This window comes from Clupea harengus, chromosome 23, assembly GCF_900700415.2.
Source record: "Clupea harengus chromosome 23, Ch_v2.0.2, whole genome shotgun sequence".
Lineage (NCBI taxonomy): Eukaryota > Metazoa > Chordata > Actinopteri > Clupeiformes > Clupeidae > Clupea > Clupea harengus.
In genome coordinates, this window is record NC_045174.1 from 8,063,046 (window position 1) to 8,078,045 (window position 15,000).

The following is a 15,000-nucleotide window of genomic DNA, read 5'->3' on the forward strand; positions in this document are numbered from 1 at the left end:
GGTGGCGCGTGCGGTCTTTGAGTTCCTTCCCAGCGTTTCGGAGGAGCTCCCTCTCTTCGTGGGCGACGTCATCGAGGTTCTCAGCGTGGTCGACGAGTTTTGGCTGCTTGGCAAAAAAGACGGAGTCACAGGTGCGTACAGAGCGTTAACCAGCTGGAAGGGTCTTGGTCTTTTATTCAGTTTTTTTTTGTCCCGTTCGTCCCCCTCATTCTCTCTCTCTCTCTCTCTCTCTCTCTCTCTTCGCAGGCCAGTTCCCCAGCACTTTCGTTGAGGCCGTGACCATCCCCAGCTCCAAGCCTGGAGATGAGCTTCTCGTGTGTATCAATGACTTCAGCTCCGCGGAGCCCGGCAACCTGAAGCTGAAGAGAGGTGAAGCCCCTGCTGTAGTCTCCGCCTTATGCACCCTGCACACACGTGGCTCTCAGAGCCCTTTCGCTGTTTAGAGTCAACGGTGATGAAGTGATCATTACGGTCAAACGGCAACAAATAAGTGTTTTCGCTGTTTAGAGTCAACGGTGATGAAGTGATCATTACGGTCAAACGGCAACAAATAAGTGTTTTCACTGTTTAGAGTCAATGGTGATGAAGTGATCATTACGGTCAAACGCCAACAAGTAAGTGTTTTCACTGTTTAGAGTCAATGGTGATGAGGTGATCACTACGGTCAAACGGAAACAAATAAGTGTTTTCACTGTTTAGAGTCAATGGTGATGAGGTGATCACTACGGCAAACGGCAACAAATAAGTGGCACGTCAGCTTTGTCTGATACCCTCAACCATAGATGTCCAAAACACTGGCCAAGTAAATCACGTGCGCTCAAAGAACATACAAATCCAAGTGTTTAATTCATGCACTCATGGGTCTAGGCAATGTGCAGTAATGCAAGTCAAGGCAGTAGAATGGAGCTCAGATGCAAGCCAAGGCAGTAGAATTGAGGCCAGATGCAAAACAAGGCAGTAGAATGGAGCTCAGATGCAAGCCAAGGCAGTAGAATGGAGCTCAGATGCAAGCCAAGGCAGAAGAATTGAGGCCAGATGCAAGCCAAGGCAGTAGAATGGAGCTCTGATGTTTTCCTGTGAAGCTGCGCTACATTAACACTGATCTGTCTCTTCCCCTCCCCTCTGCCCCAGTTTGATTGATTTTTTATTGAGCAGCGATCAGTAATGTCCCACAAACCAGGTAAAGGTACTGTGATTTAGCTTAGGCACTCCTCTAGTCTTTCCATTTCCAGTTAATTAGGACTTTCCTCTCCAGTTTACTAGGTCTTGTGATGTGTGTTTCTACCTGACTGTTTCTACATGTTTCTACATATAGCACGTACCCCTCTGGGTGGGCTTGAATTGGGTTGTAATGGCCAGCTGTCTCAGAAGTACCATAGAGGTATACATGATTTGTCTCAGCTCCTTCACTGAGAGCTTTCTCCCCAAACCTCCACAATCTAGTTCAGAGCTCTACAGTTTGAGTTTTAGACATGAAGGGGTTCCTGTATACTACTGTAAACTATTGACTGCATACTACAGTCTCTGAACTACTACTATTTCTATGTACTACTGACTGTATACTACAGTCTCTGAACTCAGCTGCTTCCTTCATCACCCTTTTAACAGAGTGCTGATTTTACATGGTCTTTTCCAGCAGCACTTTACTATTCAGGCTCTGCTGTTCACTTCATAACAGCTGAAAGAGTTTTAGAAATCTGTGTGTGTGTGTGTGTGTGTGTGTGTGTTCTCCCCACTGCCTCTTTAGTCCACTAGGTGCCGCGGTGAGCCTGTGGGTTGCTGTGTGTGTAGAGTGTGTTTTGATTATCTGGCATTCTTACATAAGGTCATCCAGCTCCCGGCTCCATGGCAATACTCTGCAGTTAAGCATTATGCAAAGCTAACTTAGCTAACTGCTTAGTCCTAGAGGCTCTCCAAACTCCTGTACTCTACCCACACCACCCAAAACCCACTGCATTCTGTTCCAGAGATATTATTTCCTGTGCGGTGTGCTAGAGAGGTGTTTTGTTGTAGTATTTCCTTCATTCCTGTCGAGTGGATGAGATTCATTTCCTCTGTTGGCTGCGGCTGTGACACAAGGAGTGCTGCTCCAGTTTCTGCTCTCGGACACAATAGTGGGTGGAGTACGGAGCTTGGAGGAATGCGACCTCTGTGACCTCTCCGGGCAGGACGGTCCTACCTCCCTGTATGATCAGGGCTGTGTGTGTGTGTGAGTTTGTGTGTGTGTTTGCGTGTGTGTGTTTGTGCATGTGTATGTCTTTGTTCTGGTTCTGGAATCTCCTTTTCCCCTCTAAATAACACTGATCCCAGGTCAGTGGTTATGCATGAGTCTGTCTGAGGCTAGGTTGGATTTAAATTTTAGGACAAAAGCAATTTTGTCATGCTTATATTTATCTATAGTGAGTGTGTCTGTACATATTCATATGCATACAGTGTATGTATGAGTATGTGTACATGTAGTATATATTTATGTATAATATTGCTAAATCCCTCCCTGTAGGTGATGTGGTGGTGGTAGAGGGCCGTCTGAATGCGGCCTGGCAGCGTGGTCGTGACGCCTGGGGTGCCCGCGGCCTCTTCCCCTGCTCCTGTATGAAGGAGCTCCACCTGTCCGGCCTTTCCCGCCGCCTGCAGGAGGCGCAGGCCGCCCAGGCCACCGAGCTGCCCCCCAACGCCCTGGGCATGGCCCGCGCCCTCATGAGCCTCCACGCCCAGCTGGACGAGGAGCTGGACTTCCGCGAGGGTGACCTCATCACCATCGTGGGCCTCCCCGAGCCGGGCTGGTTCCTGGGCGAGCTGGACGGGCGTTCCGGAACTTTCCCCGAAGGCTTCGTAGAACTGTTGGCCCCGCTTCGCACGCTAGAGGACCCGCACGACGTGATGCAAGGCGGCGACGGAGGACAGAGGTATGATTACTATCAGAGCACTCAGGCGCATCGAGACGAAGATGAGGACGAGGACGATGAGGAGGAAGATGTGGAGATCGTGATGCAGGGAGAGAGGGAACAGGAGCAGGAAGACGAGGGAAGAGATGAGCAGCAGGAGGTGGAGGAAGAAGAGGATGGTGTGTACGGCGTGGCGCTTTATGATTTCCGGGCGTTAGAGCCTGGGGAACTGGACTTTGACGTGGGCGACCGCATACAGGTGGTGAACACGTTAGACGATGGGTGGCTTGAGGGGGTCCTCCACGGCCAGAGGGGCATCTTCCCCCATCGCTTCATCAAGATGGAGGACGACGGCCGGGCCTCACTGCACCCCGAAACCACTAGCGACATTACCCCAATGACACAGATAGAGGTTGTGGATGAGTATGTATCGGAGTACGGGTCTGATCAGCAGGTCCAGAATGCATTGCAGCAGGACAGTGAGGCTTGGGAGCCCCAGGAGGACCACACTGTGTGGGACCTGGACTACTTTGAGCGTCGGGAGGAGGAGACTGGCAAGTGGATGGAGGACTCCACCTGTGCCACCACCAACACCTCCTCCTCCCCAACCTCCTCCACCTCCACCACCACCTCTGCTAGGGAGAGAGCTGGGACTCAGACCACTACAACTGCCCACCAGACGCAAGCAGGGGAGAAACCTGCCAGAACGCGGCCCCCACCCCCAGCACTGGGGCCCAACAGAGGGGGCCACAGGGAGGTTCAGCGGACCAGCTCTGGAAGTCCCACGCCATCCAGACCCCAGCTGCCACCCAGGCCCAGCCAGCAAGCCCTGAGGCAGAACAGCCTCAACCACTCCGCTGCACCTGGCTTGCACCCTGCGCCCGGCTCCAGGACCTCCCGCCTGGGTGGACTCCCCGGTCGAGCCCTCTCTTCCTTGACGGGGCATCACAACCACCACCACCACCACGCGGCCCCTGGAACCAAGCACCACAGCAAGAGCCCTTTCTCCAGAGGCTCCTTCGCCTTCAGCTCGAGTGGACACCTGCGGGGAAAGCCCAAGAAGCTCGGCCGCCACGCCAGCGCGAGCGAAGCCGACAGAGGGAGTCATGGTGATCACTGGAACGCGTGGCCCAGGTCCCAACCACAGTATGAGTCCCAGCCCCAGTATCAGACCCAGTCGCAGGGTCGTAGCTCCAATGGCCTCCTCCCCAGCTCACGGACACTTGACTTGCTGACTTCTTCTCCGGGTCAACTGGAGACCAAGTTGTCCCAGCAGCTGCTGGAGTTTGACAGTATCCTGCCTGGTCACACTGGAAGTAGTGGAGGAGGAAGCGGAGGAGGAGTTGGGGGCGAGGAGGACTTAGGAGACCCCTGGGCCTCGCAGGTGTCGCGCCACTTCTCCATCATGGACTTCAGTTCAGAGAACGACATTCTCAGAGGCTCATCCCATTCCCCTTTAGACCGCCTCCTGTTGCCGCATGGCCCCTCCTCTTCCTCCTCGTCCCCTTCCGGCTCCGCCTACTCCTCCCTGGAGCGGCGTATGACACTCCGCCCGCCTCCCCCCCGCCCCCGACTCCAGCGACCCCCGGCCCCTCCTCCCATCTCCAACGGCCGTCTGGCTCCGCCCCCTCTGCGGCCGGCTCGTCCCGCCCCCAGACCCCCACCTTCCGCCCCGGGGACCCGTCCTCCCGCTCCCCCTCCCAACCTCTTCTTCACCCCGGAGGAAGACGAGCACCGGCCCGAGGACGGCGTTCCCCCGGAGGAGGAGGAGGCGCTGTCGGCGGACGACGCGGAGGCGCGGGAGGAGGAAGAGGAGGCCCTGGAGATGGTGCGCAAGCTGGAGCAGGAGCACGAGGAGAGGGAGCGCGAGCAGGAGCAGTACCAGCTCCTGCTGAGGCTGCAGGAGGTGGAGCACGACATCGAGGCGTACACTCACACGGCCCAGGAGCTGAGCGCCATGCTGGAGGAGGAGGAGGACGCGGCAGCGCGCATGCAGGCCCTGGAGAACCTGGAGTTCTGCAATTACACGGTGGAGACGCTCACCCTCGAGCAGCAGCAGCTGCAGCTGCAAGGTAAGCACACACACACACACACACATACATCAGGGATGGGTGTGAAAACAGTAGAGGAGCTTTAAAGGTGCTATTCTTATCCTAGTGAAAGATTGCTGATATTTGAACCCAACAGCCAACCGACATGATTGATTGGCTTAAGTAGTGTATTGCTTAGTTCGTGTAGTAGAGTGTATTAGATTACAATCAAGAAGCGCACCTTTAATGAAAGACAGTATCACTTACCTGACAGGAAAAGTTTCCCCTAAAAGTGTTTACACCGAGACATTTCTTGTGATTTAGTCACGCAGTGGCTTTGGGAATGTTGTTTGAGGCATTGTGCACAAACACTGAGTGTTTTATTGTCATTGCAGTGTAGGGAAGGGTGCATCAGGTGAGGGATACTGCTCAGAAGCGTGCCTTTATAGCCTCCTCCTCATCCTGTTGTCCACCGTCTCATAAATGAGAGCCCAGTTTAAGTCACTCTCAATCTGCTGTCAGTTTGGCAAGCAGGCCTCCTCTGAGCGACTGCATGACAGGATCCCTGGGGGCATGTCGCATGCATGTCGCATTCGAATGCGTCGACGTCTCTGCGTGAAATTGACCGCAGGCTCAGTAAGAGCAAGACTGTGTTGATCACTCACGGCAGGAGACAGTTTTTTTTTGCTTTCAGCCCTCATTTCATCATCCATGACATAGTCAAGAAAACATCTTCAGCATTTATACTACATCGTAACCATGTCCCAGTTTGGTGCTGTAGGTGTACTGTCTACTGTAGGAAGCAAATGAGTGTTGTCCTAAAAAGGTGTGTCACTTGTCACACCTTTAACTTCCTGTTACAGTGACATTAAGAATATGAGTCAACATGGCTTATTTACGCTTGACTCACATGGTTGCTAAGCATGAATTGCTACACTAACTCCATTAAGGACTGTATGGAGAAGGACCTTAAAATCAATTCTAAATGTTACTGGAAGCATGTAATTTCTTTGTGCACATAATTTATTTGCTGCTAAGCACTTTGAGCTGCATTGTTTTGTATGAAAGCTGCTATACAAATAAAGTTTATTATTATTATTACTATTATTACTCATTCCACTCGTCCTTATGAAACAAGGAAGTAGTACCTGCTTGTATGTCCTTTCTATCTCCCTGGTCTCATGTCTTGTCTCCCAGCACTGGCGTGTGATGTTATGTGTGTCCTGGGGGGCCGTCACTCCACTCTGGCCTTTCCAGGAATGTCGGCACCACGTTCTTTGACCTGGAGTAAAATATGTACTGTATGTGTGGACACATCACTGAACGGAGATCCATCTTCTCTGTGTGGAGGTTGTCCGGGAGTTAGGGTGTTTATTATAACTCAGCTTCATTATTTTGGCAGCTGATTCTGGTTCGGACTTCTTTCATGAGTTGGTTTATATGTGCTGTTGGTGGTCATTAAACATCGGGGCCTGCTGGGTTACTGGGACTTCCTTAGGTACGGTTTTAGTGTCCTAAGATAAGATAAGATAAGATGAACCTTTATTAATCCCCGTAGGGAAATTCAGTCCAGTCTTTAGTATCTTACTTTCAGATGCTAGAGGAGTGTCATCTCCACACCTAATTAGAAGATGACCTCTCACCTAGACTCCAGGTAAGAAGATGGGAGTTATGGGTTTCCCCCAAGTGAAGCCTCATATTAAAGGAAAGATTAATCCCCGTAGTGGTGAGAAGGAGTCTGAAAGGACCTCCGCTGCTCAGTGTTGTCAGAGTCTCCGCTGAGTCACGGGTCTGTGACTGTAACCGTGCCAACCCAGCGGTGAGTGCTCACAAGAGCCCGGTGAGCAAGAGAGTCTAACTTGGGCTCAGTCCAGCTCTCATGACCATGGGTTTAAATTAGAGCTGTCAGCGTTAACGCGTTAATCTATGCGATTAATGCGGCCGCGATTAACGCGATAAAATATTTTAACGCAATTAATGCCTTTATTTGGATAGGACATGCAATTATGACAGGAAGCGAGGCTGAGAAGAGGGAGAGGATTAGGAAATTACATCAGGCCAGACTTGAACCTGTGTCCCCTCGGGCAATGTAGCCCGTAAGTAGGGGGCTTGGCCTACCATTTTATGAGAGAGATGAGGGACAGGTGGGGCTTGAATAGCCACCCTTGTTCAAAGTAGGGAATGACAGAAAAAGTTTGAGAACCACTGCGGTAGTTGAAGATGGAGAAAGCTGAGGGATTGTTGGGCGGAAAGTCTCTGTTTAAAAGCCAAAATGACGTAACAATCGACAAAACTAAAGTTAGCATTTGTCAAGCTGAATTTAGCTATCACAGAAGCAGCTCGTCTTGAAGTCACCAACCTAATGCAAAGCACCCGACAGAAAGCAGTCCCAGGTTAGATGATCGCCAACCCACACTCCACGACTTCTCTAGGAAAATAACTAGACCAGTCCGTGAAAAGGTTACCATTTGGGTTGCCGGTGACTGTCGGCCCATCAACATAGTTGAGGACAGTGGGATGATTGAGGGAAAATTGCTTCAGGGGAAATTATTACGATTTACCGTCGAGGGGCACCATTGTGTCCAAAATACACGCTGTCTGAAGTGATTACTCGTTTATTTATAAGATTTAGTCTTAAGAAGAAAAATAAACTTTTAATCGCGATTAATTAATTTCAAAATGTGCGATTAATTAGTAGCATTTTTTTTAATCTATTGACAGCCCTAGTTTAAATACATCAGAGTCGAGCTGTGGGAGTGCCAGTGTCAGTGCACTGTATCAGTCCACGAGATCTCTCTCTGACCTCCCAGTTTCAGTGCTGCCCGAATTTTGTTCCGCTGAAATCTTAACTTTGTAGTGTGCTGCTGATTTCACCATTAGCTGATTTCTAAAATCAGATTAATTTTGTGTGGCTGTTTATATTTTGACACGGCTAAAGATGTGCTCTGTGGTGACAGAAGAGTAAGCAAGGTTAAAGTTTTGCTTTCCCTTAAACGGAGTTCCCCAAAGGTTTTAGATGGTGGCCACGAACGGGGCTTATTATCACAAGCTAATGAACTCTTAATTGCTTTTAGCCATCGCACGACATGGGGGTGTGGAATGCCGACCCCAGCCAGCACGGCCTTTCTCACATACACATGAGGTGCATTCCAGGCCTAGGGTGAGAGGGAGGCCTCTCTCTTTCTCTCTCTCTCTCTCTCTCTCTCTCTCTCTCTCTCTCTTTCCTTCTCTCCTGTGTTCTTCTCATCTCTCCCTTCTTCTGGCTTCTCCTGCTCTTCGGAGGCATGTTCTGGTGGTAGTCAGTAGCGGTTTGGTTTGGTTTGGGTGAGACGCGGTGAGGAGGATGTCCCTGCCGGGGGGCTCGGGGATGCGGGCTCGTCTCTGGAGCTCGCTGCTGAAGCCCATGGTGCGGCTAACCGCCCTCATCAGCCACGTCCTGGGGACGCGCACCCCACAACGCAGGCCAGGTAGGATCAGGAAGGGGAGGGAAAGGTGGGTCAGAGAGATCTGTTGTGGTATGATGGCTACGCTAGGCCTATGCGGGAGGGTGCTTGAGTTCAGGGTTTGCAGTCCAATGGTATGTTTTTGAGACAGAAATTAGGGGACTATTGTGCATACCTTAAATCCATGTCAAGGTGCTGTGTGTGTGTGTGTGTGTGTGTGTGTTTGTGTGTGTGTGTGTTTGTATGTGTTTATGTTATAATTAATTTGATGTTCTACACCATATATTGGTTTCTGCTACGGCTGAACGGCTATTATGTGTGAGTGGTTAGGTATATATATCTCCCTTTTGTGTAGATGATCCGCGTTATGAGAGTCATGTTTGAGGATCTTAGTCTCACATGCTTTCACATGTTTCGCAGCTTGCAGCCAAAGCTGGAGGCCGTGCAGGCTTTGACAAGCAACCATGTTACTAGGGAGTGGGAGGAACACACACACACACAAACAAAACACACAGATGCACACACTTAAATACAGAAAAACACACACATCCACACGCACACACACAAACAAAACACACAGATGCACACACATAAATACAGAAAAACAGACACATAGACCCACATGCACACACACACACAGACACACACACATAAATACAGAAAAACACACACATACACACAATGACTGTGCACAAAAGCTGTGTCTTATGTGAGCGACGTGACTTATGTTTGGCATCACTAGGGGAGCCGGGAGGAATTTTATCAGGGCACTGAAAAGGCTCCAGTATTTGTTTTGCTTGGGCCATGGCTGCCTCCTTTATCAGTGTGTACAAATGCAGCTGTGGACTGGTCAGCCCAGGGCTGTGCCTAGCTGCTCCTTTATAGGGTTGTTTTTTTCTCTGGTGCATAGGCGTGTCTGTAAGGACTATTTAACACGGAGTTTGACAGGCTTTTTATTTGATCTTACATGTAGACACAGAGTGTACGGTCTTGGGACCCTGTAAAATATCTCTGGTAATGTTATATTACTGTTATATTATATGACTTACTTTCCAAAAATTGGATAGCTGATGTTGGGAATGAACCTGTGTATTTGACACACCCCTACATTAAGGAAACACATCTGTGACTGTGAACAGGAACCTTTATCTCCGAGACCAAAGATCAGATAAGATTCAGATTCAGAGTCCCTCCTTCTACACAGATCCACACTAAACCAGCCCAATGGCTATGGTATGGATGGTATTACTTTCCATCCAGTCCATGGGCCAACCATACTTATGGCTTTTGGATCGCGGACTAATCACCAGTTTCACTATCTCTTTGGTGTCATTATGTGGACATCCATGTAATTAGACATTGCGTCTCCACACAGACCAACACAATAGAGAGCACAGCGAGGGGCCAGGAAAAGTAGCTCTGGCCCCAGTCTAAGTTACAGGTCTTCCCCCCGCTGGTTTCTACTTACACACTGTTCAAAAGTGTGTGTTTTGCTCCCCACATCCTGACAGGGTGTGTTACGATGCATCAAGGGTGGGTGGAGAACAATAGTGGGTTGTTGTTGTTTCACGGAAAGTGGTAAGTCATGGAGCCGCTAGCTGTGATTTTGGGCAGCGGCTTGACTTGAAGGGGAGAGAGCAAAGTCCTGGAGGCCGGTCAGGGGAGGAAGTGAGGCGGGTGTTATTGGGTTGGGTTTTTTTTCTTCGGGAGGAGCTGAAATATGGAGTATATTGGGTACGGGTTGAACAGAAGGGGGAGACATCAGGACAAGAGAGAAAGAAGGTATGAGGTAGAAGGTCTTTTGGAGGAATTAGGAGGATTTTTGAAAATGAACAGAAATACAATAGTACATAACTTTTATCTTTAACTACATAAAATAGTCTGCATAAAAGTAGAGACTCCACAACATAACCTGAAGAACATTCAGAATTGAAAAAGAAGTCTGAGAGAGAGATGGGGGGGAAAGCTGTAGAATTGAAGAGAGATAGGGACATAAAGAGAGAGAGCAGGAGAGAGAAAGGGATAAAGAAAGCGAGAGAAAGAGAGAGCAAGCGATTGCATAAAGTAGAGTAGAGAGCAGAAAGAGGGCCTCTCCAAGCTCATTCCTCAACCGGTTCCTTTTGTCCCGCGCTCTATCTTCGGGGAGCTCTCAAGTTCCTGCCGCTGAGATGACACCCGCCCTCTCATCCCCTCTCCTCTCCTGGGAGAATGCTTCCCACAGAGAGGGCTCTGCACTGGGGGCTTCACCAGCAGAGAGTGGGGGAACGAGGGAACAAGGGAGGGAGGGAGAGGGCCTGCTACCGTGTCCGTGACCGGCCCCTGCGCCTCGCCTCCTGCTCATCCCTCCCGCTGCCCCCTCATGGGGCATAAATGGAGACTCAGTGGAGCTCTGAGGCGATTAAAGCCTTCATTAATAGTTCATTTTCAGTCTCCCACAGGCTCTTGGGCCTTGCGGTGAGGACCCCATGAAAGGTTGGGCGTCTAACCAGCTGCCTGTGAATGGGCGGGGAAGGGAGTCTGTTATTGGGGCGGAGGCTGAGTTTGTTAGAAATAAATCGCTTCAGTAGCATGTTGCTTTTGGTTCTTGTGTTGTGTCCTTTGGGCAATCAAGTTGAAATGGCAAGAAGGGCCTGGGCCACAGGTGTTGCATATGCAGCCTGTAAATGCAGTCTGTGTGTATCTGTGAGTATCTGATGGAGTCTGTGAGTATCTGCGAGTGTGTATCTCTTTAAAAGGTTTTGATCTGTGGATGTCAGAGTTTGTTGAAAGGAACGCATACTCCAGCTCACACACCATGCACACACCTACCGAGACATTCCCTCTCTCTCTCTCTCTCTCTCTCTCTCTCTCTCTCTCTCTCTCTCTCTCGCTCACACACACACACCCTCCAGTCTTTTATAAAAGGGGAAAACTAGACCTCCCTGTCCCAGGACACAGAGACAACCACAAACCACAATGTGAGGTATCACATTCCCCACAGATTCACTTGTGTGACTCCCACCCCTGCCACATGACCCCCTCCCCCAATAACCCTGCATGTAACACCACTGAACTGTCAGGTAAGGTTGACAAAGACTGCATATTTGTGACCCATCACTGTCACTTTCTGATGTAAATAAAGCTTACCACTTCCAGGAAAGCTGAGGAGGATGTTTGTCGTAAGTCAGGAAGAGTGAGAAGTTAAACTACATGGCAGAGGGCACGGGAGCTTTCCCGTTTTGAAACAACAGGAATGTCGCAACTAATGCCCCCGTGGAGGAAGAATATGCACACACAGTTTCGGTGAGGTCTGTGTGATGTAACGTGAGATTTTCAACACTGAAGATTAACGCAGAGCTCCACAAAAAAAAAAAGAAGAAAACACTTGAACTTTAGGAACAAGCTGAAAGAAAAGCGTCAATCCGAATATTAGGGCTCTTGGATTTCCACTGGACCATTGACGACAAGTTTGTTGTCATGCAACTAAAGGATCAGCTTCAGCTGAAACCCTCAATTTATGCCCTCAAGTTTCCGCGTTGCTTCTGACCATGTGTGTGGTGTCGGGTGTGTATTTGTGTTAGTCTGAGCGAGTGTGTGTGTGTGTGCCGCCATGATGGGAGGACTTTAAATATGCTTCCCTCTCATAATTGGGTCTTTTGATTGCGCAGGGAGAAAGAGAGAAAGAGAGAGCGAGAAAGAAAGAAAGAGAGAGCGAGAAAGAGAGAGAGCGAGAGAGAGAGAGTGTGAGAGAGAGAGAAGGGGGGTTGGTATACTATACTCCCCATGCCTGAATAGGTCTGGGTTTTTCTCCCAGAGAAAAGATCCCCCTGCCTCTGAACCCAGGGACAGCCGGCAACAATAGCTCATTGTGCCTCACGTTCGCCACTGGGCCATACGCTCAGGAATAATCGTCCTCTGTCCAACCCTTTCCCAGGTCGTCGCTCTGAGCAAACATGAAAGTTTTTTTTTTTCTTCAGCCCTTTAAATCAAATCATGGGAATCTCTTCTCTTTGTCATTCATTGACATCGCGGCTGTGGAAGAAGTGGGACAAACAAGGTTCCATGTGCTGCTGACAACACAGAAAACACGTTCTAGTGGACTGTTTTTCTAATGAGCTCCGTGGAATAGCTGAGGACCTTTGCAACTCATGATTGCAAAGTTACTGAGATGGTGTTTTGCACTACCTGATGCATTAGCATCTGAAAGCTCAGTGCAGGTAGATGCTAATGGTCACTGAGAAAATAAGTGAAGAAACTGGAAACTGCTGTGAAAAAATAGCTGGAAAAACAAAAGCCCCAGTCAGGTGTGGGGGGGTGGGGGGGGGGGGGGGTGGAAGCTGTTTTGTCCGTGGCGTCGTGCCAAGACTTTAAAACACCTCTGAGAAGTTTTGAAAGAAAAAAAAGGAAGGGGGGTTGTCGGGGGTTGTCGGCGGTGGTGACGATAAGACTGCTTCCTCCACTGGAAAGCTAGTGTGTGTGTGACTATGCGTGTTGTGTGCTGTGTGTGTGTGTGTGACTATGCGTGTGTGTGTGTGTGTGTGTGTGTGTGCTGCGTGTGTGTGTGCTGTGTGTGTCAGGGGGGGCATCTGCCAGGGCCATCCTGTGTTTTCCTACACAATCCAACCAATCGTCGGCCCAGGAGCAGCACACTGTAATCCACCAATCATGTGACTCCTTCACTCAATAGTTAACCCTGAGAGCCTCCTCCCTCCCTCTCCCTCTCCCTCCTTCTCTCTCCCTCCCTCCTCCCCTTCATCCCTCCTTCTCACCCTCCACCCTCTCTTCTCTTATTGGCCGAGGTGGGTGGAGGGAGGAGAAGGATTGAGTTTCTCACTGTTCAGAGCGTCATTGCTGGGCAGTTCTGTCCAGGCAGCCGTCGCAGAGTATGTGAGTTTGACAGACAGTGAGAGAGAGAGAGGGAGAGAGTTAAAGAGAGTGAGCGAGTGAGTGAGAAAGACTAAAAGAAAGAGAGGTGTGGAAACAGAAAGAGCATGTCTAACAGGTGTAGTCCACGCTGGAACTGTGGTGCCTTGGAATGTAAGCACACGGGAGGCTAACGTCAACGGGAGCGACTTACGTGCACAGAGGCAGCAAGTGTCAACAGAGAGTGACAGCATGAAGGGCCAGGTGGTTCTGGGCCATCCGGGCCCATTTGGCACCATGCCCTGGGATTACAGCCGGGCTCCCCCCAGGCGGGGCAAGAGTGTGGAGGAGCTGGTGAGTGAGAGCTGGGAGAGAGAGCGCTGTGTGCCCATGCCTGTGACTCTGCAGGCAGCGCATCCTCCGCAGTTCGCCGGGCCACAGGACTTCAGGCCTTCCCCCGGGCACTGGGAGTACCAGACCTTCCTGAGGCCAGGTGGCGGCCATCGGCAGCCCAGCTGGGAGTACGAAGACTGGGACAGGGTTCCGCAGAGGGAGGCCCTGCCGTCGCCGCCACCACCACAGCAGCAAAGGGAGCAGTACGTCTACCAGAGCCCAGAGGCTGTGTACCACCAGCCTAGGAAACCTCAGGAGTGGCCGGCCGGCCACTGCTTCTACGAGGGTAGGGGCGAACCGGCCTACTACGACCACAGGGACTTAAGGCGCCAGGAGAGCTATGAGTACAGTGACGGTGAACGGTACGACTACAGAAATGAGGATGACTGTTACAGAGACCGGTACATCAGCAGTAGGAGTGAAGAGAGCTATGGCAGTGAAAAACTGGATTATTATGACCAAGCCAGAGACAACAGGCGGGAGGCGGACCATTATAAGAGTCGGAGTCGGAACCATTACGATCAGTATGACCAGAGGGACAGGTATAGCCCACGACAGGGTGACCGCTATAACCATAAGGAAGATAAACAGTCTGACCACAGGGACAGGTATAGCCCACGACAGGGTGACCGCTATAACCATAAGGAAGATAAACAGTCTGACCACAGGGACAGGTATAGCCCACGACAGGGTGACCGCTATGACCATAAGGAAGATAAACAGTCTGACCATAGGGACAGGTATAGCCCACGAGAGGGTGATCGCTATGACCATAAGGAAGATAAACAGTATGACTCCAGGTACCAGGAGCAGGGTAACTCCAGAAAAAGGAACAGGTATGACTATAGGGAGAAAGACTCTGACTATGATCGCAGAGATGATGATCGTAATGAGCATCGACAGAAAGAGCAGTACGACCGCCAGCCAAAAGATTACTACAGTGAAAGGGACAGGGACCAGCATGATCTGAAAGAGAGGGACCGATATGACCATAGAGAGAAGGAATGCTATAAAGAAAAAGATAGATATCAACGCAGAGAGGCTGATCGCTACGAGCATAGGGACAAGGACCACTATGACTATCGGGAAGGGGACGTGGGTAAAAGTAAGGAAAAAGACCACGATTACCAGGACAAAGACCGCTATGACCCTCGAGAGGACAACCACTACAGGCAGAGTGAATCGGACCGCTATGAGGATTTGAGAGCATCTGTAACACCTGTGGGCACACATGAGGATTACGTCGACGACCATGACAGGGAGAAGACCAACAAGGAGTGGATGGAGCAGGAGGACAAGTACCACAAACAGCCGGTTCGGGAGAGACGGTCCTACGACGAACAAGTCACCCTGACCCGGGAACGTAGTGACAGCCAGGAGGCGGTCTGCTGGGACCCGTCCCGTCCT

General features: G+C 50.4%; 1 protein-coding gene across 3 annotated transcripts in view; it reads left to right on the forward strand.

Moving 5' to 3' along the window:
* Positions 1-15,000, forward strand: part of LOC105888767 (dynamin binding protein) — a 52,297-nt gene that overhangs the window by 15,332 nt on the left and 21,965 nt on the right. For 2 of the 3 annotated variants that reach the window (XM_042703342.1, XM_031561706.2), the window contains exons 2-4: positions 1-131; positions 247-369; positions 2,501-4,957. The exon at positions 1-131 is cut by the window's left edge and continues 27 nt beyond it. In XM_042703342.1, the coding sequence (XP_042559276.1) occupies positions 1-131; positions 247-369; positions 2,501-4,957 (2,711 nt within the window). Of the gene's footprint in view, positions 132-246; positions 370-2,500; positions 4,958-12,716 lie in introns of those variants that run through there. The other variant, XM_031561707.2, reaches the window with a different exon arrangement.